The following is a 22,830-nucleotide window of genomic DNA, read 5'->3' on the forward strand; positions in this document are numbered from 1 at the left end:
ATCATGTGTCTAAATCAAAACCTGGATGTTCTGCTTGAATAGAGGACTAGAGCTGTAGAAAAAGGTCCAATGTGGGTTTTTTTTGCCAAAGAAGAAAGCAAAAGAATTGACTACCATCTACATAAATTCCACTAATGTGGATTAGATCTTTCCCTTCTAGGGACACTGGAGCAGTGGCACTTAGGAAAAAAAAGTTTGTCCATTAAAAAAATGAAACAAGATAATTGTATTTTAATGAATATTTAGCAAACTACAGGAAATGTAGGGTTCATACATAACAAACTTCAATAGTTACTGATTATGCTAGAGCAAGATTAAATTCTTCATGGCACTGGTGTTCTGAATAAATGGCAGCAAATCAGTTTGACTAAAGAAATGACAAAGATTTTTTTCTTTCCAGTAACTGAGATATAAATCTTGTTATGATACTTAAGTGAAACAAGGGTGAAATTCACTGACTGTTACTAAAAAGGCTTGGTTGCACTTCCTTTTACAGTCATTTAATCTCATTCATATTTAAACAATCTCTATGGAAAAGATATAGAAATAAAGAGCTTTCAGTATAATGGTGATGAAGAGGGAAGATCCATTGAGAACTGGTAAATCAAGAGATAGGGAAAGTAATTACAGTGTATTGAGCATCTTCTTTATTCTCATCCAACTGAGTAAAACATTTGCAGCCTGCCAAAAGCAAAGAAAATAAATAATTATGTCATAGCACTGATATTTTCTTTGGGAACACTGAAAAGTACGAAATAGGGCATTTGCAAGCTAGGAGCAAGTTTTTCAGCAAGAATTATTGACTTTATTAATAGAGCTTTTAAAATGTAGTGTAGTCTATATTTTAGATTTTGAGCACATCCCAGGCAACTCTCTTTGCAAGCTCTCTTCTGTACTGCCTCGGGTTCCCAAAGGGGAGGGAGGAACCAGCCTCAGGCTCACTCCCTGTCCTGCTTCCAGGCAGTCTGGCTGGCGTCTAAGCAATCCTTAACAGTGTCATGGCTATTCTTGAGCTCTTTCAGCAAAGTGTAATTCATCCCATTAGCCATTACAGTTCAACACAAAAGTGCTCTCAAAACAGCTACCTGCCCTATAAATCTTTTTGTTAAAATCAGTTTTTAACCATGTTTGCCTAGCGTTGGAGTATGATCTGTGTTGTTTGAGTGCTTGTAGAAAGCTCAGGCTCTGACTGCCTAAATTCAGCTGGAAAGTTGTTTTCCTAAAAGCCTCCTTACTCCTCCTTACTATTTTCTGTCAAATGCCCTATTACCTGAGAAATCTTTCATGCTGCAACCTGTTTCCCCCTAATTTTTCCCATATTTACAGAAAATTTTGGAGTTCCAAATGGGCTTGTCCCACCCTGAACACAATCTTTGCTGATTGCAGGAAAGGAAATAGCTCATGAGCTGTTTTCTTCCTAACAAAGTACAAATGTTGACAAATGCTAATTGAAGTTTTGATTACTGAAGAAAGGATGATATATGGGAAGCCTGAATGTTGCTTTTCATAAAAATGCAGAAGGAAGTACATCTGCAAGAATTGAAACCCCTTTTCTTATAAATCATATACTTTACCATTTAATGCTGGGTTTTATAGTTTGCTTCATTTGATGTATGCTGTTTACCTGTAACAACCTAAATAATTAATTGCTGCAATCACTGTATGAGACTTACTTCAAAACTTATAACGAATCAGTTTAAGATTTAAAAAAAGTGTATAACCACAGGAAATTTCTTTCATTTTCCACTCTTTGCAGACAACTAGCAGTATTTATATCACCAATAAGAAAATGCTTTTCTTTTATTTTTTCACTACACCAAATTTATTTTAAGGTGTCATACAGCTAATCCTCTGATTTTGTTAGTAAATATTGGGGTCAAAAACTTTCTGTACATATCAGAAGAGAAGCAGGATCCCACCTTTCAGTTTTTCACACTGGGAGCTCACTTTTACTAGAGTTATAATATTATTTATAAATAGACATGTACTTCTCCATATTTGAGTTTTCCTTCTCCTGACCAGAACTGTCATGAGCCGCAACTTCCAGTGAGGAGGCTGTGTGCCATCTCTCTTTGCTTGCTTCCATAAGGAATAATATATTTTAAACTGACAGGGAGTAGATTTAGATCAGATATGAAGAGGAAAATCCTCACTGTGAGCGTGGTGAGGCACAGGTTGCCCAGAGGGGCTGTGGATGCCTCCTCCTTGGAAGTGCTCAGGGCCAGGCTGGATGAGGCTTTCAGCAACCTGGTCCAGGGGGAGGTGTCCCAGCCCACGGCAGGGAAGGTGGAACTAAATGGTCTTTGTGGTCCCTTTTAACCCATAGCAAAAATTGTCCTGGGAGACAGCACGTCCTGTAAAGTTACAGGGCAGATGGGATCCTGTAAATTAGTGCCTCATGGAAATGTAACTATTTCCATAACTCTGCAAACTCATATGTGTTGAGGTTTGTTTTATAATGCTCTGTGGGTTTCATTCTCTGTCTTCCTCTTTGTTTTGCCACTTCTTCTTTCTCATAACACTCTATTTCTAAACTGATTTTAGTATCATATATTCATTGTGCACAAGAACTAACTTCATTGCATCAACCACTTCCTCCCTTGTAATTTCTTTTTAATATAAATAAGCCATTCTTTAGCACAACCACGTGAAAGGCAGAGAAGAGAAGGCAGAAATGTCAGTCTTTGGCCAAAAGCAGGCGACACAAGGAAAGGCTTTGGAAAGAACTGTGCAAGTATTGCCTTGTAGCACTCAGTCTGCCTTATTTCTTCTTCTTTTTTTTTTTTTTTTTTTTTTTTTTGTCAGAAGGCACTCTCTTATTAGTCACCAATAATACCCAAACATCCAAGCAAGACTGGAAAATAATACTTTACTGCAAGTTTCAAGCAGGTTAGCAAAGTTATAAATGCCTTCAAAGTAACTGAGGGGTAAAAATGGAAATGCCAGACCTATTTTATAGCAACATTGCCAGATGCTTTGATAGATCCATTATAAATTCAACTTACATTATTCTAAGCTAAGATTGCTATCTATTTGCTGTTCCTTGGATATATTATATTTTTCTTATCTCACTGACTCTTTTCATAGTATACAGTAAGAAATTTATTAGTAATGTATCAGATTTCCTGGTAAGATATGGTCCAACAATATGCTGTTAATATATTTTACTCTTTTTTCTATATAACCTTTTTCCTTTATCATTTTGTCAGTCTTTGCTGTTTGGGCTTCTTCACTGGAGCAATGCTGGCTTCAGTTATCTGGAATAGCATATATTATAGAAAAATGAGATTGGAATTGTTTGGTATTTCATTACAGTGTTACTGTCTGGGGTAAAAACTTTTTGTGGCGTGTCCTATTTTTTTGCACTTCCTTTAGGTCTTTTAAAGAATTCAGGTCTTATGTCTGTTGTATTTTTGTTTTGGTATAAAAGCTAATATGATATTAAGTAAATATTTGGATGAGAACACAAAGGAGAAAAAAAGGAATGAACAGTCAGTTATCAATGTATGAATAGTTTGAGGGTCACTTCAAGCTGAAAATAATCTAGAAGCTGCTTCTTGGAAATGTGTCTTGTGAGTACCCCCAGGTGTACCCCCATCAAGCAGGAGTGCACACAGCATCTTCAGGCTGAGAACTTTCTGTGCTCTTCCCACTCCATTCCCATTATTGTGGCTCAGCCGAGAATACTTCCCCTCTCAAATTTTCTGGAATAATCTCTTGTTCAGTCTCTAGCCAGTCTAACAGTGCTAAAGTGATACCACTTATTTTAAGGGGTTTTAATAAAATATTTTTTCTAAGTAGTGTGATTTTGTAATGAGTTAAAGCAGGAATGGGTGAGCAGCTGGGTACATAGTGCTAAGGAGGGTGGGGATGCTCAGGCCAGGGACTCACATGAGTCCAAAACAAGGTACATGACTACACCAGGCAAAACTCCAGCCCAAAAGTATGTGCCCATGAATCTGCTCAACAGTTCAGTCTGTGGAGCAAAGGCAGGAAACCCACAGGCAGCCATGGACCAACCAGCATTTATTTCCAAATAAGGTTGTTGTTACAGACCCCTTAATCCATGATCTCACAGATGCTGTATCCTGTTTTTTGGAAGAGCTAGTTCGGCAGGTGCGGCTCCTAATTATAACTGTGAAACTGCTAGAAGTGCTTTTTTAATCTTTGATTTTATGTTCCATTTGAAATGCCTATTCTCTCTGCATTTGGAGGTAGCAGCTGTAGCTGGCTCTATAATTTGTTGGAAGTGGCATGTCCTACATAGAGGAGGTTATGAAATATAAACAAAGTAAAGTAACTTATAGAAGCAAAGAGAGACATTTCCAGCTTTCATGAAAAGAAGGATGTGATATATCTGCACCTTGGGCAGTCACTTCATGATACCTCTTGGACACTCAATCAAGACTCCATGGAGAAATATCAATATCTCATTTTCCTGGGACCAAGTCAGAAGCATTTATGTGGCTATCAATGACAATTAGTCAGCTGAAAAATCCCTGCTTAACTGCTTTCCTGGAGGCTTTTAGGAACCTTCCTCAGCTCTGCCTACAGGAATAATTCTTTATAGCAAACAAACAGTCAGTGTTTTCAAAGTTTCAAACAATACCTGTATATCATACAAAGATTAGATTCAGCTGCCAGCATTAAATACAAACTTTACCCAAGCTCAGCAGTATTTGGATTGGGTTTTTCACTGAGGCCCCTCAGAACTGTTTCTACACTCCTGATTCAATCCAAGAACCATTTACTCAGAGCTGCTTTGTTGCTGGCTCCAGACACGCTGCTCATCCGGTGCAGCTCATTGGGAATAACAACCCACTGTCATTATTTCATTTCCTCAGATATTTAGAAAATAAAATGCAATTGTCTTTTTTTAATCTGTATTCCTGCTGTAGCAGTAAAACAGAAACAATAATTAGAGCCATGACTCAAAAACAAGGGTGCAAATATTTACAAATGCTTATGTTTGTTTCTTTCCTTGCTCTCTGGAAGCCAGCCACAAGGAAGGACTATTAGATGCTAGCTAATCTTGCTTAGGTAGGAGGAAGCAAAGCAGAATAGGGAGTGCTTTCAATGAGATGTGGTGTTCAGAGCTCTGAGCTTGCTTTGTTTTTGTCACACACAGCTGCCACAAAAGGAAGCAATCTCAGTATCCTAAAGAAAAGCCCTAAAACCACTCATCCAGCCTGCATGTTACAATGGTTGAAGCACAGTGTTATCCAAACTATGCTAATCACAGCTGAAATTAATACACATACTGTGTTACTCACATCATTATCTGTTGAAATGCATTGAGCAATTGCCAGAACAGTAGGATCTCAAGCAGTGACATTTTTAATACCTTTTATGTGCAAGCAAGTTTTGCTAGTCATTCTGTGGTGATTAAGAAGAAAATTGGAGAAATGGTCATAAGTACACCAATTTTGAAATGATTGTCACTTTTTTTTGAGTGCAGAAGCATCTACACTGCACTGGCAGACAGAGCAGAAGAAAAACCTGGAGCCGTTATGTGACGGTGTTCACAGGGGTTTTCAGATGAGGGAAGAGATGAGAATGTTGACTCCATATTTCAGAAGGCTTGATTTATTATTTTATTATATATATTACATTAAAACTATACTAGAAGAATAGAAGAAAAAGTTCTCATCAGAAGGCTAGGCTAAGAATAGAAAAGAATGAATAACAAAGGTTTGTGGCTCGGACAGAGAGAGAGCCAGCTGTGCCGTGATTGGCCATTAATTACAAACAAGCACATGAGACCAATCACAGATATACCTGATGCATTCGACAGCAGCAGATAACCACTGTTTACATTTTGTCCCTGAGGCCTCTCAGCTTCTCAGGAGGAAAAAAATTCTAAGGGAAGGATTTTCATAAAAAGATGTCTGCGACACCATTACTGTACTGTTGTTCAAATTTGTGAACTGTTAGTTTCTCCCATTTTACAGTGACCAATAGTCAACAATAGTCAACAAAGTCCAGGAACCAGACAGCCTCAGCAGCTGATGTTTGCTAGAGATAATATTGCCCCAGCAGAGGGAATATTATCCCCCCTCAGCCACCATCAGCCAGCAGGCATCCACCTTGATCCCAGAAATTGTAGTACTAACAAGAGTTTGTGAGGGCGTGCTGTGAGTTGGTCACTAAAATATTCTCTGTTAAAAAACCTGGCAAAAAAATGCAGCGACACCAGCACATCTGGTTGCAGCATATGTGTTGAGAAAGACCAGCTGAAGCTCTTTATCAAAATGCTGTATCTCTGAGGGGAGCTGTGGCCTTAGGTAGCTTTTCGACTGTGGGGTTGATTTCTACATTGTCTGTATGTACTTTACAAAATATTTGATTCTCTAGAAGACACTAGAAATGCTGCCAGTCATTGCCAGCACTTGATCCAAATTGGTGGGTATGGGTAAAGCCTGCCCATACAACTCCATTTTTCTTGAAAATGCAAGGGGTGAAAATAGTCCATCCACGTGACCATAAACTACTTTCTTTCTCATATATAGCCCAAGGGAATGCAAAAATGCCTTTCTTCAACTGTGCCTTTACTAGGAGGACCAGCCTTTAGGAGCCCCAGGCCTTTGAGACAAGGGCAAGGATGGAGCAAGACTTAACCTTGGTGTAGGAGAACCATGTTGGGGCACATTTAAGCAGGTGTGCAACCACAGGACCTGATGGGAGGCACACATGAGTGCTGAGGGTGCTGGCAGATGTCACTGTGAGGCCACTTTTGACTGGCTATGAAGCATCATGGGGCTTGGGAGACATTCCTGGAGAGTGGAAGAAAGCAGATGTTACTCCCATCTTCAAGAATGGAAGGAGGATGATCCAAGGAACTGGTCAGCCTCATTTTGATCCCTGGGAAGGATGCAAAGCAACTAATCTCGTGAATCATCTGCAGTGAGTATTCAGCATGCATTTACAAAGGGGAATTCATGCTTACTCAGTGTGACAGACTGCAGCGAGGTGACTAAGTGGGAGAGGGGCAGCAGTGGATGCTGTTTACCTCGCCCTCCAAAAGGCTTTCCACGGTGTCTCCCATAATATTCTCATAGACAAGCTGAGAAAGTATTGGGTAGATAATGGACAGTGAGTTGGATTGGAAACTGGATGAGCCCAGGAGCCAGGCATACATAGTTCAGTCACACAAAGTTCACTAGTGGTGTGTGCCATGGGTAGATATTGGGGCCAATGCAGTAATAATAACATCTTCATTCCTGACCTGGAAGGGGTGCACCCTCAGAAGCTTTGCAGATGACAATAACCTAAGAGGGGTGCCTGATACCCCAGATGGTTGTGCTGCCATTTGGATTGGCCTCAGAGGATAGAAAAACGAGAAGAGGAATGTCAGTGATCATGGAATCAAAGAATAGTTGATGTTGGAAGGGACCTCTGGAGGTCACCTCCACCCCTCCCTCCCCGCTCCCATGCAGGGTCACCTTGACCATGTCCAAATGGTCCATATTGCCCATGTGGGGTTCTGTAAACATCTGCTATATGCTGCTATTAAGGCTGAGATGCTGGGTTCAATGGAGACTTGGTCTGATTTAATATGCACCTACCTGCATCCCTTAACAGAATATTCCCTAATTTCATAGTATGAACAATATGTTCTGCTAAAAGATCATTTCATCTATTCAACCTATAATAATCAGAGACTTTCTCCAGTTATAGATGGTCCACTGTATCTAATTATAGCCCCGCATTATGCATAATTAAGATGCTATGAACACTGTGCTATGTTCACCATTCTGTCTGCCAGCTTTCTGAACTTGTTCAATGGCTGCTTTTGGAAGAGCAGGGATATGGCTGCTCTGTGGAGGGGAAACCTGGGCTCAACCTGCTACTTCAGTGTACTATCAGTGTCTGCTGCAAAACCAGCTGTCTGGAAAATTACATGCAGGGACATTTCAACCAAGGGCAAATAGATAATATGCATGCCAGCACTACAGTAGCTACTGATTGGATTCTGCAAAGAATCCAAGGACAGAACTGAGACTAGTGTACAGCTCTGGATCTTTGAAATCAGAGTCTAAACGAGAGTCAGTTTCCAATTTAGAATTCCTTTCGTGTAGCAGGTAACATCTCTGCAATGGACCAAACCACCTACGATATTTTTGAGAAAAATTAATCTGAAAGGTTAAACATAAACAGTAAAACCATAATTGCAAGTTAGTTCTGAAAATGTCTGGAAAAGGCAGTGTATGAAGGATGTTATTGAAAAGGTATCGTAGGTATGTAACAATCCTCTTACTCTTTTCATTGCTGTTGCCCTTGTGAAGCTGTGTATAAGCCTTTGGTTTGCTTTAAATCTGTGGTCTTCTTTATCAGATGGTCCTGATGACAACTAAATAAAACAACTGACTGGTTCAATAGATCAATCCAATAATTGGTAGGATGTGTGTGACACATTTCAAGTGGGGAGTCTGGGTGTCCAGAATTATCTTTCTCCTCTGTACACACAAATGCATATGAAAACTGCGTCTGCAAAAGGCAATAGCAGATTTAAAATAAAAATTGAAGTTCCTCTGCATAACAGTTCTACCCTCCTGTATATAAATTATCTTTATTTTATATAACTTGTGTCTTCATTGTATATTTAAGATTGTATTATTCTAAGGACCATATTCTGACAGACTGTCTACAAAAGTATTTGCACAGATCTCAGTAGGAACATTTTTGGGGTGAAAATTATTAGAGCTTTAAATTTATTTGGGTACTGAATTTCTGCAAGTTTCAAAGGAAGTACCAAAATAGCTAAAATGTTCTAGACCTAAGGCATTACTCAACATAATATTAAATCGTTGAAATTTGGGCCCTGAACTCATTTGCTGATATCTATTACCCTGCCAGAAAATAAAGGTAGAAAGTGGAACTTGCAAATTATATGCTATTCTGGTCTTGTGCATAAGTTACTTCCTCATGAATCTTTGTCAAAACCAGAACAATTTCAAAATTGTAGTGTGTCTGACTCATTGGGGGAGGGTATAGGAAAAAAATTACTCATGTGAGATTTTTTACTACTGTCTGTCTCGGTTCCCCACCAAAGTCAAGAGAACACACAGCACTAGGAAGAACCTCCAAGTGCTTTACAGCAGCGCCTGTAAGTAACACTTTAAGGTTAATAAGGAACTTTGGACAGTGATCATGGACTGAGCTAGCTGTTCTAAGGTAAAAGGACTTGCTTTAAGTTAACTGTTGTCACCTTACTGATTGGAGAGTCTATTCCTAAAGTTTGTGAAACTATTTACTCCCAAACTCTCCCAAAAGTATGTGTAGAGCATTCTGTGTAGGAGAGGGACTGTGTAATCTCATATGTTCCCTTCCTTCCCTCACACTAGAACTTTCTGTGTTTTGTAGAGTTGTTTTTGGCAATAGGCAAATTGCCATTTGGGTTTCCCAAACTAGGCCTACATTCCTTCCTGTGTTTTAAGGGCAGAATATGTCTGAGGGTTTATTGCATCACAGCTTCCTAACACAGGCCGTAGGGTTGTGAGAAAATTTGATTTCTTGTTCTATGTCCCTTCCATAGCTGTCCATCTTCTGTGGGTGCCCAAAACACCTTTTATGTGTCCTTCTCTGAGTGCCCAGCTCAGTGAAATGCAGCCTGTGCTGGCAATTAGGGAACACAGGGAAAGGTTCATCTTGCCAGGCTTTGGATAGCTCTGTCTGAGTAACTCAGACACTTTTCACAGTTGAGCTAAAGTTCTTATAGAATGCAATCCATCTTCTGTGAGGGTGGACCTCTAAAACCTGAAGTAAAGGTTCTGGGTGACTGCCCTCTTCTCTTCATTGCCATACAGACAGCTCAGATGTGGGCATCTCAGAATCACAGAAGACTTGGCTTAGAACCCTTTTTGAAGATCATCAAGTCCAACCTCCAGCTATAGACATCTCATATATATGACATTTAATCAATTTGTGGTATCCTAGAGAACTTGAACACTCGTGCAGTACTCGGAATTATCCCAAGCTATTTTCAATACATGAAGAAAAAGAGACCTCACTCTGTTCCTATTTTTGCTTGTTTGTTTGTTTTTCCTTGTGCATAAATTGTTATATTTGCGCTGCTGTGTTTTTTAGTCTTTCAAGTTCCTATGTGCACATACATGATTAGATATTTTAGTCATCCCTTCTGTTTAATGTGTTTAGTTCCATTTACTTTCTTTCCTCATGCAGTTAAAAGCAAATAATATGAACTTGAGAAATTCTGAGGGTGTCAATGAAGCCCTGGGGAAGCAATAAGGTTACTGGATTTTTGATTGGGCTGTTATTTCTCTGTTGAATGCCCTAGATTGACCAGTCAATGTGTGGGACTCCCTCCTGTATTTTTGCTTTTACTATGCCATAGTTCAGCACTGGATTTTTGTTGGCATCCAAAAAAGGGAAGTAATTTTCTTGCATTTCAATGTAACTGATTCAGGATAGAAACGAAGGCTCCTGAAACTGCCAAAAAAGGAAATATTTGTTTTTAAAATCTTATTGTGTGCTTTCTATTCTTTAATTCCTGTATAAAATCCCAATAGGATTTATGAGTCAAAGATCACTGTGTAGCTGAAGCAAGGCAAAGATCACTGTGAAGCTGAGTTTCAATGGGATCTAATGTTTCTCTTAATAAGATTTTGTTTTTATGTATACGGATCCTGCACACTGTTCTGGGCAAAGGGCCTGCCAAACTTCCACACTGCTCCTGAGATCAGCCCAAACAACAGTGCTGGGCAGAGAAAGTTATATCAGACTTGGTGTGAAGGTACAAAAACTGGGTGGTATTGTTCAGTCCTAAATCCATGGCAGTTGTAATCCCCAGGCTTTGCCTGACTTAGGTCTGGATCAAAATAGAAAGTAGACTTAGAGATCTGACTCCTTTTGTCATACTTTGCCAAGTCAGCTGTGTCTCTGTCAAAACCCCTAATTATTTAGTAAATCCCAATCTTTTATTCACTATATACTTTTAGGAGATACCTGCTTCTTCCTTTATATTAAAAATTGGCAAGGTGTTTGCATGAGTGACTAATTCACATACTAGACATGTAGACCTGCTGCTCATCTCTAAGCAAGCAACCTATGTAGAAAAGATTTCACAAACACTCTCTGAAAATATTTAGAGTTTCAATCTATAGCAGTTGGACTAGATAGTTGTTGTTGGCCCCTTCCAACTCAAGTGCCCTGTTCTATTCCATTCTATCTGTAGCAGGGCCATCATCAGCTGCAGGGTGAGCAAGGGATAGGACAGGACAAAGCTGGTAGCAGAGGCAGCCACAACTGCCTGGAGGATGAATATGGAGGAGTATCCACGGAAGGCAGGGAAGAAATCATACATAACACAAACACATGCTATTAAAAAATTACATAGCTCTAGCACAGGGGGCATGGCTGAACTGGAAGGACATTTCCAAGGGACTCTTGATGCTTTGTACTTATCTTCTGCTTCCTCAAATCTGTAGCCATATCTGAAAAAAACCAAACAGGAACTTAAAATGCTTTTAAATTTTTCTTGTTTATCTTAAAATGAAACTAGAAAAATGCCTTTTAAATATGTTGCATTAAATTCAGTACATTACAAGTCTTAAGAACTGTGGCCCAACCTCCTTGCCAGAGAAGGTCCTTTGAAGAATTTGTTTTTATAATTACTCCTGCCAGCATGCCATATGGTAGAAGAATATCATGCTTTCAGAGTTGAGTAAATATTTCCTAGAGAGGCAAACTAAAGCATAGAGAGGTTCCCCTTGGACTCAACTAAAATTCAGTTACAGGAGCAGAACTAGAGCACAAGAATTTCCAGCTCCCCTCTGTGGGAGGGGGAGTTTTTCATCGCTAGAAACTATGGTGGAAAGAAATTGGCAGTTCAGAGCAAGAAACAGCTTTCCAAGAATCATTCTTTCCTTATGCTACATAAATAGTGGCAGCAGCCCCCACCTTATTTCATGTTACAGGACAGGAGAAAAAGTACTTTGCTTCAGACTGCAATTGAAACAAAGGTTTTGTTCTTGTCAGCCTCCTGTTATAATTCCTAACTGCACCAAACAGCTTCAGAAAATTTTGTGATTTATGTTTTTAAGAAGAATCATTCCAGAAAGCTCTCAAAGTTTACTATTTCTTGAACTTCTGAATTAGCCTCTTTAGTGATGCCAAGAATTTATTTCTACCTCTAAGCCAGAGTATTATTTTCCTTTCCCAAGCTTTCACAGCTGTAAAAGTGCCTAGTGATAGAAGAATGTTCAGCCTCCAAATATTTTTTTTCAGGTTTGGAGTTTTCATCCTTTGAGTGGTTCTCCTGTACTCAGTGCTGAATATCTATACCTGTTGCTGATGCCTTATGTGGGGAAAACTGAGGTGTCAGACAAGCCAGAGAAAAGCACACTGTGAGCCTGACTCTTACCCTGGAAAGGTTTAAGCTTAGAGATGGGCTCTTGAGGGGATGAGGATGCTCCTTTTGTGACCTTCAATGGCCATGGAGAGACACCTGAGCATCCATGCCACAGGCTCCAAAACTCACTGTGTATTTACAATGACTTTCCTGCCTTAAAGTTCTGGGCTCACGCAGGTTAAGGACAAACCTATCATGTATGTTCTGAATACTGCAGGAATCTCATGTAACAGGACTGAATCTGTTCAGAAAAGGAGACTTTTTGATTCTTTTTGAGTTCTGTCCATATTTTGCAAGTCTCCAGCCTCCCAGTCCAGAAGTACTTTATTAAAGTATTTTATTAAATCTAAGGATGCAGTCATGCCAAAATCCCAGTCACATATTGCAGCTGTTTACTGAAAGCTTATAAGCATTAACCCAAATTCACCATACCCATACATACAAATGTTCAAAACCATGTAAAAACTGTGGCTGAGAACAGCTGTGAAATTGGTGCTGCTAAAGAAAACTGAAAATGTGTTATTTTCTTATACAGATGTTTTGGACAGTATTAGATAAATGCTAGCCTTCTTGCTTTTTATTTTGTTAAGGTTTCTTAAATCAAGAACAGAATGCCAGATGTACTCACTGTGCAAGGCAATTTTTCTTAGATCTACAAAGAAGTTGTGGCAGCACATACTGTGTAATGATCTGATCACAGAGGTGCAGGATTTGCTGACAAGGTTTGCTGGCTGTTAGGTCTGGTTCTGCTTGATTTCAGGACCATAAACCTCTCCTTTTTGATTGTTTCCTAAAAACATCTTTCAGTAGAAAAAGGACAAAGCAGACCATCCACATAAGCAGAAGGGTGGCTCTGCTCATGGCAGAGCTGGAGTGTGCAAACTCTCCTCCCATTTCACTTGCAGCACCTTCCCAAACGTGGTGACTTCTACTTACTTCTAGGGCATTGACTAATTTTGCTTCTGTGAAGGAGCTGTTAATTGTTCTTGTACTTCATTCACAGCTGAGTTCACTTAGGCCCTGGAGGGGAGCAATTTTCTCAGCCTTCCTAGGCCCTGTGATAGTGCTAGGAATTAAACCCCCAAGGGCCTGCTGCCCACTGTTCGCCTGTGCTGAAGTGGTTAAACACAAAAAACACTCAGCATTTTTCAGAATAGTCCTCAGCACTATAAAGGATCAAGCCCAAGTAAGGCCAAGGAAAAGCAGCACATCAGTACAAGAAGGTCCCAGCTGGTAATGGATGCTTGCTCCCATAATATTCAGCTCCTGCTGCACACAAAGGAGATAATGACACAACTAATAACTAATTACAATGAGAAGGAGGGAGAAATGGTGCAGTGAATGTTAGCAGGGTTCATAAAGGCTAATGCTAATAAAATACAGTATGTGTGCAAAAATATAGTTTAGTTCCTGGCTACCTGCTGTGCTCAAGCTAAGCAAAAGACAAAGTAATATCTTCAGGATGCATTTTACAAAGACAACTGTTCCCTATTTAAGATAAATTTACCACTGTTTATTTCATTTAATTAATATCTCATTTAATCTAGAATGTTAAAATTCTAATATGCATATGAATTGACCTTGCATCTTTGGACAAATTGCACTATAAATATTATATTATAACATCTCCCATCAAACAGAATTGAATCACAGAAATACTCTGTAATTTACACAACGGGCTTACTGGTAAGCAGGACAGATGGTGACAAGCACAAGTTATTAGGCTTAATAAGGGTTAAACACAAAATGGTAAGGCTGGAAGGGAGCACAGTGAGTCATCTGCTCCAACCCTCTGCTCAGGCAGGGTCATCCCAGAGCATGTGGCACAGGATTGAATCCTGCTGGTTCTTGAGTATCTCCAGTGATGGAGATCCCACAACCTCTCTGGGAGCCTTTCCCAGTGCCTGGTCACCCTCACAGTTATGAGAGGCTGGAATAATTGATGTCTCCAGATGTTTTGGGGTGCATGTGTGTGGGGGAAGGGGCAGGTGGAGCCTTGCCCTGGTGAGGCAGTGCCCTGCCCTACAGCCCCACCCCAGAGCCTGTATCACAGCCTGGCAGGGGCTCCAGTCCCTGGCACACCGGAGGCAAAGCTGCACCCCCCACCCCTGGAGCCCCTTCCCACCTCCTGAGTGGCCAAATGACTGGGAGTCCCCCTGGGGGAAGGGCCAAGGGGTGTTTAAAGGGGAACATGAGGCAAGCATGTCTTGACTCCACAGCCTCTTGGAATTTCTATCAGCTGCACGCCACTGGAATCCAGGAGTGGGAGTTTTGTGGCTCCTCTTCTATGTATCTATGTATCTATGTATTTTCTGTCTTTCTGTTTCTAATTCTTCTCAGAATTTTTGTGTAACTTAACATCAAACAGAGTTTCCTAAGTTAATGCTTTGAGAAGTGTTCTATATTGATTGAAGGTTGCACTAAATATTTTGCCAAAGTTCTCTGATTTTCTAAAGTTGCCAGCAAAATTTTTTAGTTGTTTTGACCTCTTGAGAATATCTTGTCCATACTTGTCCTGTGCATCTAACTCAGAGTTTACATGAACAACTGTAAGCCCTTCTAAGAGCCATGTTGAGCAAGGGTTTTGGGGACCTTACAAGGTAAAGAAGTTTTTCCTCAAGTTCTGGTGAACTTCCCGTGCATCAGTTTCTGCCCATTGGCTCTTGTCCTGTTGCTTGGCATCACTGAGAAGAGCCTTGAGACATTCCCTTGAGCTCCTTGTATACATTGATGAGATTACCCTCTCAGTGATCTCTTCTGAAGGCTGAACAGGCTCAGCTCCCTCAGCCTGTCCTGCCAAGAGAGAGGCTCCAGTTCCCTCATCATCTTCAAAGCCCTTCACTGAGCCTGTTTCAGGAGCTCCGAGTCTCTCTTGTACTGAGGAGCCCAGAACTGGACACAGCACTCCAGATGTGCTTCACCAGGGCAGAGCAGAGGGGCAGGATCACCCCCCTCAACCTGCTGTGAATGTTCTTCTTAATGCTCCCCAGGATTGGCCTTCTTGGCCATGAGGCACCCTGCTGGCTCATGGACAGCTTGCTGGATATGGACAGGGGTGCTACCCCAGGGGAGACCCAAAGAAGGAATGGTGCCTCTGAGGGACACTTTGCTCTGTACTAACCTACCTCCACCAGAAGAAGCTGTGCTTCATTCTCCATCCCTGGGCAGCGTGCTCATGCTGCTTTGCCATCTCCTTCCTCCCTGGCAGCTGCTCCGGCTGCTCCCCGCAGATTGAGCCATGCCCCCCTTCATGGGACTACCAACAGGAAGTTTCTGTGCTCCTCTCTTTCCCTTCTTGGTGCTTACAAGGCAAAGCTAGCATCTGTGGGGAGCAGTGGGTGCTACAGGAGGCTGGTCTCTTTCTTACACATGCACTCACACCCACACACACATGTGCATGTGAACCATTGTCTCTACACAGCTAATGAGAAATCAAAGTGTGCAAAATATAAAAGGGTAAAAGATAGAAATCCTTTTAGAGTCACCTCCTCAATATTTATATCTGTGACATTGGAGACAAAGATTTTGGTCTCATGTGCAGTGGTTCACCCTCATGTCAGTCAGACCTGCAGATTTTGCAGTGTGAAGAAGTATCAGACAGTCAGTTAAAAGCACATCATTGTCATTAGTGTGACCCTGTAAATAACAGTGTTTCTCTTTTCCTTTCCTTTTAGTTTGAGCCATTGCAGTGTCAGCAACAATCAGAAGAAAATGCAAAAATTCATCTCAATAGCTCAGAATGCATGGGAAATTTTTATATCTGAAAGGAAGCCTGGATGGAAGTATCAGATGCAGCTTTTTGCAGTTTGCTCTGCAGTTGGCTTCCTCTCCAGCTTTCTGCTCTTCCTTAGTATGCACTTCTCCTTGGCACACCATTCCTTGGGGCCCTTACTGATTTCTGGATTCATCTGGGTTTTGTTTTCTATCATGCTCTTTTGTTTCAAGCACCTGCGCTGTTTCAGTGTTCTGTTCCTCCTTTCTTGTGGACTGAAAAATGGCAGGGATGCTCTTATTGCTGCTGGCACAGGTGTTGTTGTGGCCAGCAACATTCAAAATATTTTTCACAATCTAAAGGTTCTGGCAGACAGTATAACCTGTCATTTAAAGCAGGAGCAATTTGCCTTGATAAAATATTATATTGAGGCAATAAAATGGATTTATGAGATGGCCAACCTTCCTGCTGAGGAACTTAAACATATAGTGATCCTAAAGCATGAATTGACACCATCTTATTCAATTTTAGATGATGCATTAAAACAAGAGCTAAATAGCACAGAGCAAGAAATCCAGAGAATTGCTAACCAGATTTCTTTTATGTTGACTATACTGCCCTATATAGGTCAGAAAATATTGCCTGTATTTGGGATTTTTCTAGTTTCTTTTGGAACTGGACTCTTTATCAAAAAATTTGTGGGTTCTCATAGTACCAAATTTAAGAATGCTTATATCACAAAACAGTTCATTGCATTTGATGAGCAGCAAAAGCAACAGCAAAGACCCGGTCTTCTGCCACTTAACACTAAAGAGAGGAAAGATTATGTGATGATCCCATCCTTCTTCTTCACAAGAAAGGACAGGAAAAAAATGCTGCGTTATTTTCTCCCTATAATTATTCATCTTTGCATCTGGCTTCTGTTTGCTGCAGTAGACTCTTTGTTTTATTTGTTAATTATTTCTGTGAACAAATATCTCCAAGAAGTACCGGATCTAGACATTCAACTCAGACTCTCTCAGAATGTAAGTACTTTTCAGTACCATATATTTCTTAGTTTATTGCTGAAAAATTTCTCTTCATCTTCAGCAGCTGCAAGAGCAAACATATAGCAATGAGCCATCAATTCTTTCCTGGAATATAATTAATTTCAAAAAGGGTCATTGCCTCAACATACATTGGTTGGATGGAACCAGACAGTTCTTTCCAGAGCATTGTCATATTTCTAGAGAATGGTAAATTTAAGAAGACGGATTTTCATTCCTCCATTTATGTATATGAAGAAAACCAGAGGCTTGCAATTGGAAACCCACAGAACTGAAATTTGTGAAGCACTACTTTTTATAGTCAAAAGTCACTGTGACACTTTAACTGAGTGTTGTGAGGATGCATCATTGCTTGTATGGATGGGCGCATACACCAAAAATAATGACTTGTTGCCAAAATCTCCAGGTTCCTCTAGCAGGAGCAGCAGCATAGAGAACCATGGATTAGCTAGGTTGGAAGATAAGTCTGGAGGCCATCAAGACCAACCTCATGCTCAAACCAAGGACAACTGATTAGAGAATGGTACTAATAGCACCAAGTTTTAATCATGTTGTTTGGTCAAAGATTTGACTCAATGATCTTGGAGGTCTTTTCCAACATTAATTGTTCTATGATTCTGTGACCTTTCAGTGGTGCACCGTTCAGGGAGAAGAGAAAATTAGGACTAAGTGAAAGAAATACATTTTTTTGTTTACTCTTCAGTTGATCAAACAATAGAACAAGTTTCTGAGATAGGGTGTGGTATGTCCATTCCTGAAGATAATAAGGAGCCAATTGATCACAACCTTAATCAACCTGTTGTTGTGCACTTTGCTGTGTACTCATTATTTGCTGCGTACTGTTGTGTGTGGTTTTGCCTGTGTTTCTATCCTTTGTACCTTGAAGGCAGCCTCTTATCATGACCTGCCTTGGGTGTGACCCGAGTCAGGGCAAAGTATCTTAGTCCCACTAGCCATGGACAGAAGTCCTGAGCACCATGTCTGGCTGATTCATGGCTCCTGCACTACGAATTTTCTCTCTCTGTGTGCATCATTCACTCATGTGGAAAGCTGCTTGACTCCTTCAGAACAGAAAACTAATGCCATCATCAGATTGTTTCTAGTTCCCCAAGGAAAGCTAATTACATTAAAATGTAAAATTTAATCTCAACAGATTTGCTATATCATGCCTCAGGGCTGCTGATCCCAGGGAGTCCAGGAAGTTGGGTGAGCAGGACAGACTCAGACACTTGAGATGTTTATTAATTAGCATGAACAGTAAAGTTTTTCATGCACTAGTACTCCTGTTTCATACTGAGGTCCTAATGAAGATTTTTCTTGCCTATAAATCAGTTCAGTTTAGGGATAAAATGGCCTGAGATAGTTTGGAACAGGAAAATGTCAAGGAAGGGCTAACAGGCTGAAGATGGGTAATATGCTTTGTGAACTTCATTTGTCCAATGAACATCTAACAGAAGTGCTTGGCCTCTGTAGGGTGATTAGAAGACCTTATTATTCCTTTGACACGATCAGAAAAGAGGCTGGGTTATTTAGTGACTCTACAGTGTTCTAATTCACAGAACAGAAAGTTGTCTGAGAGTATGGTCCCAGCAGCGTGTCTAATTTACCCTTCTTATTGAGCATTTCAGTCCACAAGCAGTGAAAGACATCAGATAAGCAGAGGCAGCTGCAAGAGGAGGTCAGGCAGCCTCATTTGTGTGACAGCCTTTGGTCAGAGCACTGCCTGGGCGAGTGTGCGGCTGCAGAGAGGGGACAGAGCTTAGTGCCATATGGGCATGGCTGGGTTGCTGTTCTAGGCCACCTACAACATCACTGCAGGTGTGGTTTCAGGGGGAAGAAAAGGTGAGCATCCCTGATCATGCAATGTTTTTGCCTCCCTCTCTCCATTGGGAAGGTTGTCAGGATCAGCCCTGCCCCTCTGCTGCCCATTGCCCTCCTGTTCATCCAAGATTTGACTCAGGCACACGGTGCTGAAAGCAGCCCTGGTGTGGGCGGCTGCTGTGGGGAACAGAGCAGCAGAAGTGAGCCTGAGCCCAGCCAAGTCTGAGCTGAGCTGAAAGGAGCTGAAAGGAGCTGAGAGGAGCTGAAAGGAACTGGGAGGAGCTGACTGGAGCTGGGAGGAGCAGTCAGTAGCACCAGTACTGGAAACTGCTGCACAGAGTCCAGTGTCCGAGGCGGTGGCGCAGTGTGGCGAGGACAATCATACTTTCATACTTTCAGGGGTTTGTGTGTCATTGTTTTCTGCTGTCTCAGGCTCAGGCACAGAGAGAGTGCTGTGGTGAGTGACTGCCACCTTGTCTTTGTCTGGGGACAGCCACGTGGTGCCGGGCATAGGAAGAGCCACCATCCTGGCTTTGTCCCAGGGCCAGGTGGAAATAAGTTGAGATGGTGAATACCTTTTGTAGGTAAACCACCTTCTCTTTTTATGTACTTTCATTAATAATATTGCTGCTGTTACTGTGCATGTCTTATTCCATTGCTTGCTGCTTTCAGTAACTTGCTATCTCCACCCATAGTCTCTGCCTTTGTCCCTCTCTCACTGGAAGGGGAGAGGCTTATTTGGAGTTTGATTTCTGGCTGGTGTGGAGCCACCATGGTGTGGAAGCATTGCTGATCATGTGCTGAGACAAAACCAAAGGGACAGACACTCTGCTCTGCAGTTTTACTCTCAACAAAGGACCCTCCAACAGGGCATCTGAGCAGAGTCATAGGAGTGGAAAAATAATAAACTATTATATCCTCATTAGCTAAATATTTCCCTGTCAGAGCCACTGAGAAGGCTCTGAAGATTTTTAACAGTCCAAAGTGCTGGACATTGTCCACCAAGAGAAATTGTGAAAATAGAGTCCAAAACATTTATAAATAGCCAATATATATATTGTTTTGAGCATATATTATATTATGAGCATACATTATATATATTGTTTTGTTTGTCTGTATACAGACACTGGATGGTCTAGATGATTTAGAGTCCTTTGTAAATCTGAATGTACAGTGCAAAAAATATTAAGAAAGGAGGGAAACTGTCTTATAATCAACACCTTTTTTCCACTTTTCTTGTGCAGAAGAATGAGAAAAGCTATATCATTTCTATGAAAGAGCATATTGCCAAGACTGATTCTTTCAAGATCCCTTTGGTTAAGCAAAACTGCATCCCTCATCCCGAGCTTGCTCTCTCCACAACATGGATTCAGCTTGGAGTCATCATCTTCTTCTTAGTAATTTTTGGGTTATTCTCTGGCCTCCTGACCCAACTTAAAATACTCGTGTCAACTTCCTTTTATCCTGATACTGAGATGAAACGGATACATTATTTACATGCAAAATTACTCAAAAAAAGAAAAAAACTACAAGAGAAAACTGAGAAGAACATGTTTGCAAGAACGGTAAGCCATGAGCTCTGGGGAAAAAAAATAAACCTTCCAACTGGGTGGTAGTCAGATCCAGGAAATACTTGAACACTTGTTAACTTCAATTATGTGCTAATAGACTTTCCCCAATGCTCAGGAGCCAGACACATGTTGCCTAATGGTAAGATTAGATCATCTAATAGTTTTGTTCTGTACTTCAGCACACATGCCTCAGACATGACATTGGTATGGTCAAATGACTATGTGCTGGCAAGAAAATACTTCTCAGATTCAGAGTCCTCCAGAGAAGAAACTTTGTTTTCATGAACATATGAAAAGCACTTAGAGTATTCCTGAATCTAGATAGCAAGTGCCAGGAAGTAAGAGTAGCCCTAAATGTAGAGAAAGATATTCTGATATTGCTTAGCAATATGGAATGTGGTATATTTCTATTTCAAAACACAGTATGAATGCATATACTATTAGGAAACAGAACTTTTGCCTGTAAAAACATTTATCCTGTATGTGTGTGTGTGTATATATATATATATATATATATATATATATATATATATATATATATACACATGCACACACACACAGACACACTAATGGAAATAACTAGCACACATGCATATACCTATGGCATATCCAGATAGAAAGCTGCAGACATATAGTTTGTTTAAGTTCATTTTTTTAACAGCCTTCAATACTGAATATACGGGGTATCAATGTCTGGGTGATCTTAACTCAGTAATACTATCCTACAGATCATATTTCTGTCTTTTCAGGTCAACTTTTGGTTTCCAATACTCAAGGCAAGAGAGGCAGTGAGGAAGAAAGAAAGGAGTGTAGCAGAATGACAGGATAATGTGAAAGAGACCAAGAGAATCTTTGGATATGGCTGAGATGCTTTAGCTCCACCTGTGTTTTGCATAATTTTTCCTACAGAATGTCAATTGTAAAATGTAAAAATTTCACACTCAAAGGCTGTGTAGCAGTATTTTGGACAAGATGCCATTGTGGATAGTGTGCAGTTCACCACAGATTGCTCTGGACTGCATTAACAGTTGTTTTTCAGCTTGGGGTTTGCATTATCTGGTATTTGAGAAAATCATGGATGATCTGTAATTCTGTCTAAAGCAATAAAATAGTTTGGACCTTTTAGATCTACACCAGAAACCTCTTTGGACTGAGCTAACAGAGGATGTAGTGACAGCAGCAGGTTTGTCTTCTCCAGGTTTGCCAGACACTGAAGATAGAAGACACAGCAGAGGCTGTGCATCCATTGCATCCATTGCCTTCTGGAATGGCCAAGAACTGGGACTTAGATGTTTCTAGACATTTTTATCCATTTCTCAAGCCTCAGGCCCTTCAGCCTGGATCTTTGCCATCCCTAGTTTCTAGTCTCCTATCTAGTCTCCCACCCAGGATTCCTTACTTGGTCTTAGTCCCCAGTTCCACATATCTACAGACTGTATCATTAGTGCAGATTGTTTAATGCCTTTGGTAATCATGAGAGGTGATTACCAAATGTGCTGATTTGACCAGGAAGAATTGGGAATTCTGGGTTGCTGTGGTCAAACCAATGGGTGCTCAGATTTTGATATTGGCACCTGATGTGGCCAGTGGGGTTTGGACACACCTCTGAGAACACACAGGGGTTAAAAACCAGACCTGCAGCCCTCAGAGGCTCTCTTGGGACTTCGAGGCAAAGAGGTGGGATCTCCCTCCCCCGTCCAGCTGCTGCTGCTGGGCAGGGGAGGGGCAGCCCTGCGGTAGGCCTGGGCCTGGACAGAGATGGGGGGTGAGGAGGCCCTTGAGGATGGAAGGGTGGAGGAGCACCAAGAGATATCGGGCAGCCACCACCCCCCCCCCCCCAGGAGAGAGAGAGGGAGAGCCGACGATGGAATGTGATAGCGGCCGGCCAAGGAGGAGAAGGGGGGAGTGCGGCAAGAAGGTGCCTGGCCAGAGCAGTGTGGGAGTGCCAGAGCTCTGGGACAGAGCTCTGGTTAAAAATTTCAGAGACTGAAATTTTTAACCCTTTTCTTACATGACTGGGAGCTTGCAAAATGCTGATCCTCCTGGAGCTGGATAAGAAGAGAGATAAGAGATGAGATAACAAGGACCTGGCCCGAGGGAAGTGGAGAAGACTGGCTGAGGGGGGGAGAGATGATGGAGTGGCCTTTTGGCTGGACTTTTCTTGTGTGGCCACAGACTGAACCATTTTTATTCCTGTGACACAGAGACTGCATTTAGGGGGAGGCAGTGCCTCAGAACCAGGAGGGTTCATTGTGGGTACCCCTCGGCCCCAGGGGGTGAAAACAATGGGGGGGACAGATGTCCCGAAGG

General features: G+C 41.2%; 1 protein-coding gene across 1 annotated transcript; it reads left to right on the top strand.

Annotated features, from left to right (window-relative positions):
* Positions 1-16,081: 16,081 nt before the first annotated feature.
* DCSTAMP (dendrocyte expressed seven transmembrane protein) lies at positions 16,082-21,341 on the top strand. Its single transcript, XM_054270059.1, has 3 exons — positions 16,082-17,107; positions 20,194-20,514; positions 21,270-21,341. The coding sequence occupies exons 1-3, from the start codon at positions 16,082-16,084 to the stop codon at positions 21,339-21,341; spliced, it is 1,419 nt and encodes a 472-aa protein (XP_054126034.1).
* Positions 21,342-22,830: the final 1,489 nt, after the last annotated feature.

This window comes from Melozone crissalis, unplaced genomic scaffold, assembly GCF_028551555.1.
Source record: "Melozone crissalis strain CALT ecotype California unplaced genomic scaffold, PUWL_Pcris_2 ptg000002l_1, whole genome shotgun sequence".
NCBI classification, from domain to species: Eukaryota; Metazoa; Chordata; class Aves; order Passeriformes; family Passerellidae; genus Melozone; species Melozone crissalis.

What these genes read in the sequence shown, in the direction of transcription:
- DCSTAMP (XM_054270059.1), top strand. Translation starts at nt 16,082, where the DNA reads ATGCAAAAATTCATCTCAATAGCTCAGAATGCATGGGAAATTTTTATA. An exon ending in AACTCAGACTCTCTCAGAAT is followed by an intron (nt 17,108 to 20,193) that starts GTAAGTACTTTT and finishes TTTCTTGTGCAG; the next exon opens with AAGAATGAGAAAAGCTATAT. An exon ending in AGAACATGTTTGCAAGAACG is followed by an intron (nt 20,515 to 21,269) that starts GTAAGCCATGAG and finishes CTGTCTTTTCAG; the next exon opens with GTCAACTTTTGGTTTCCAAT.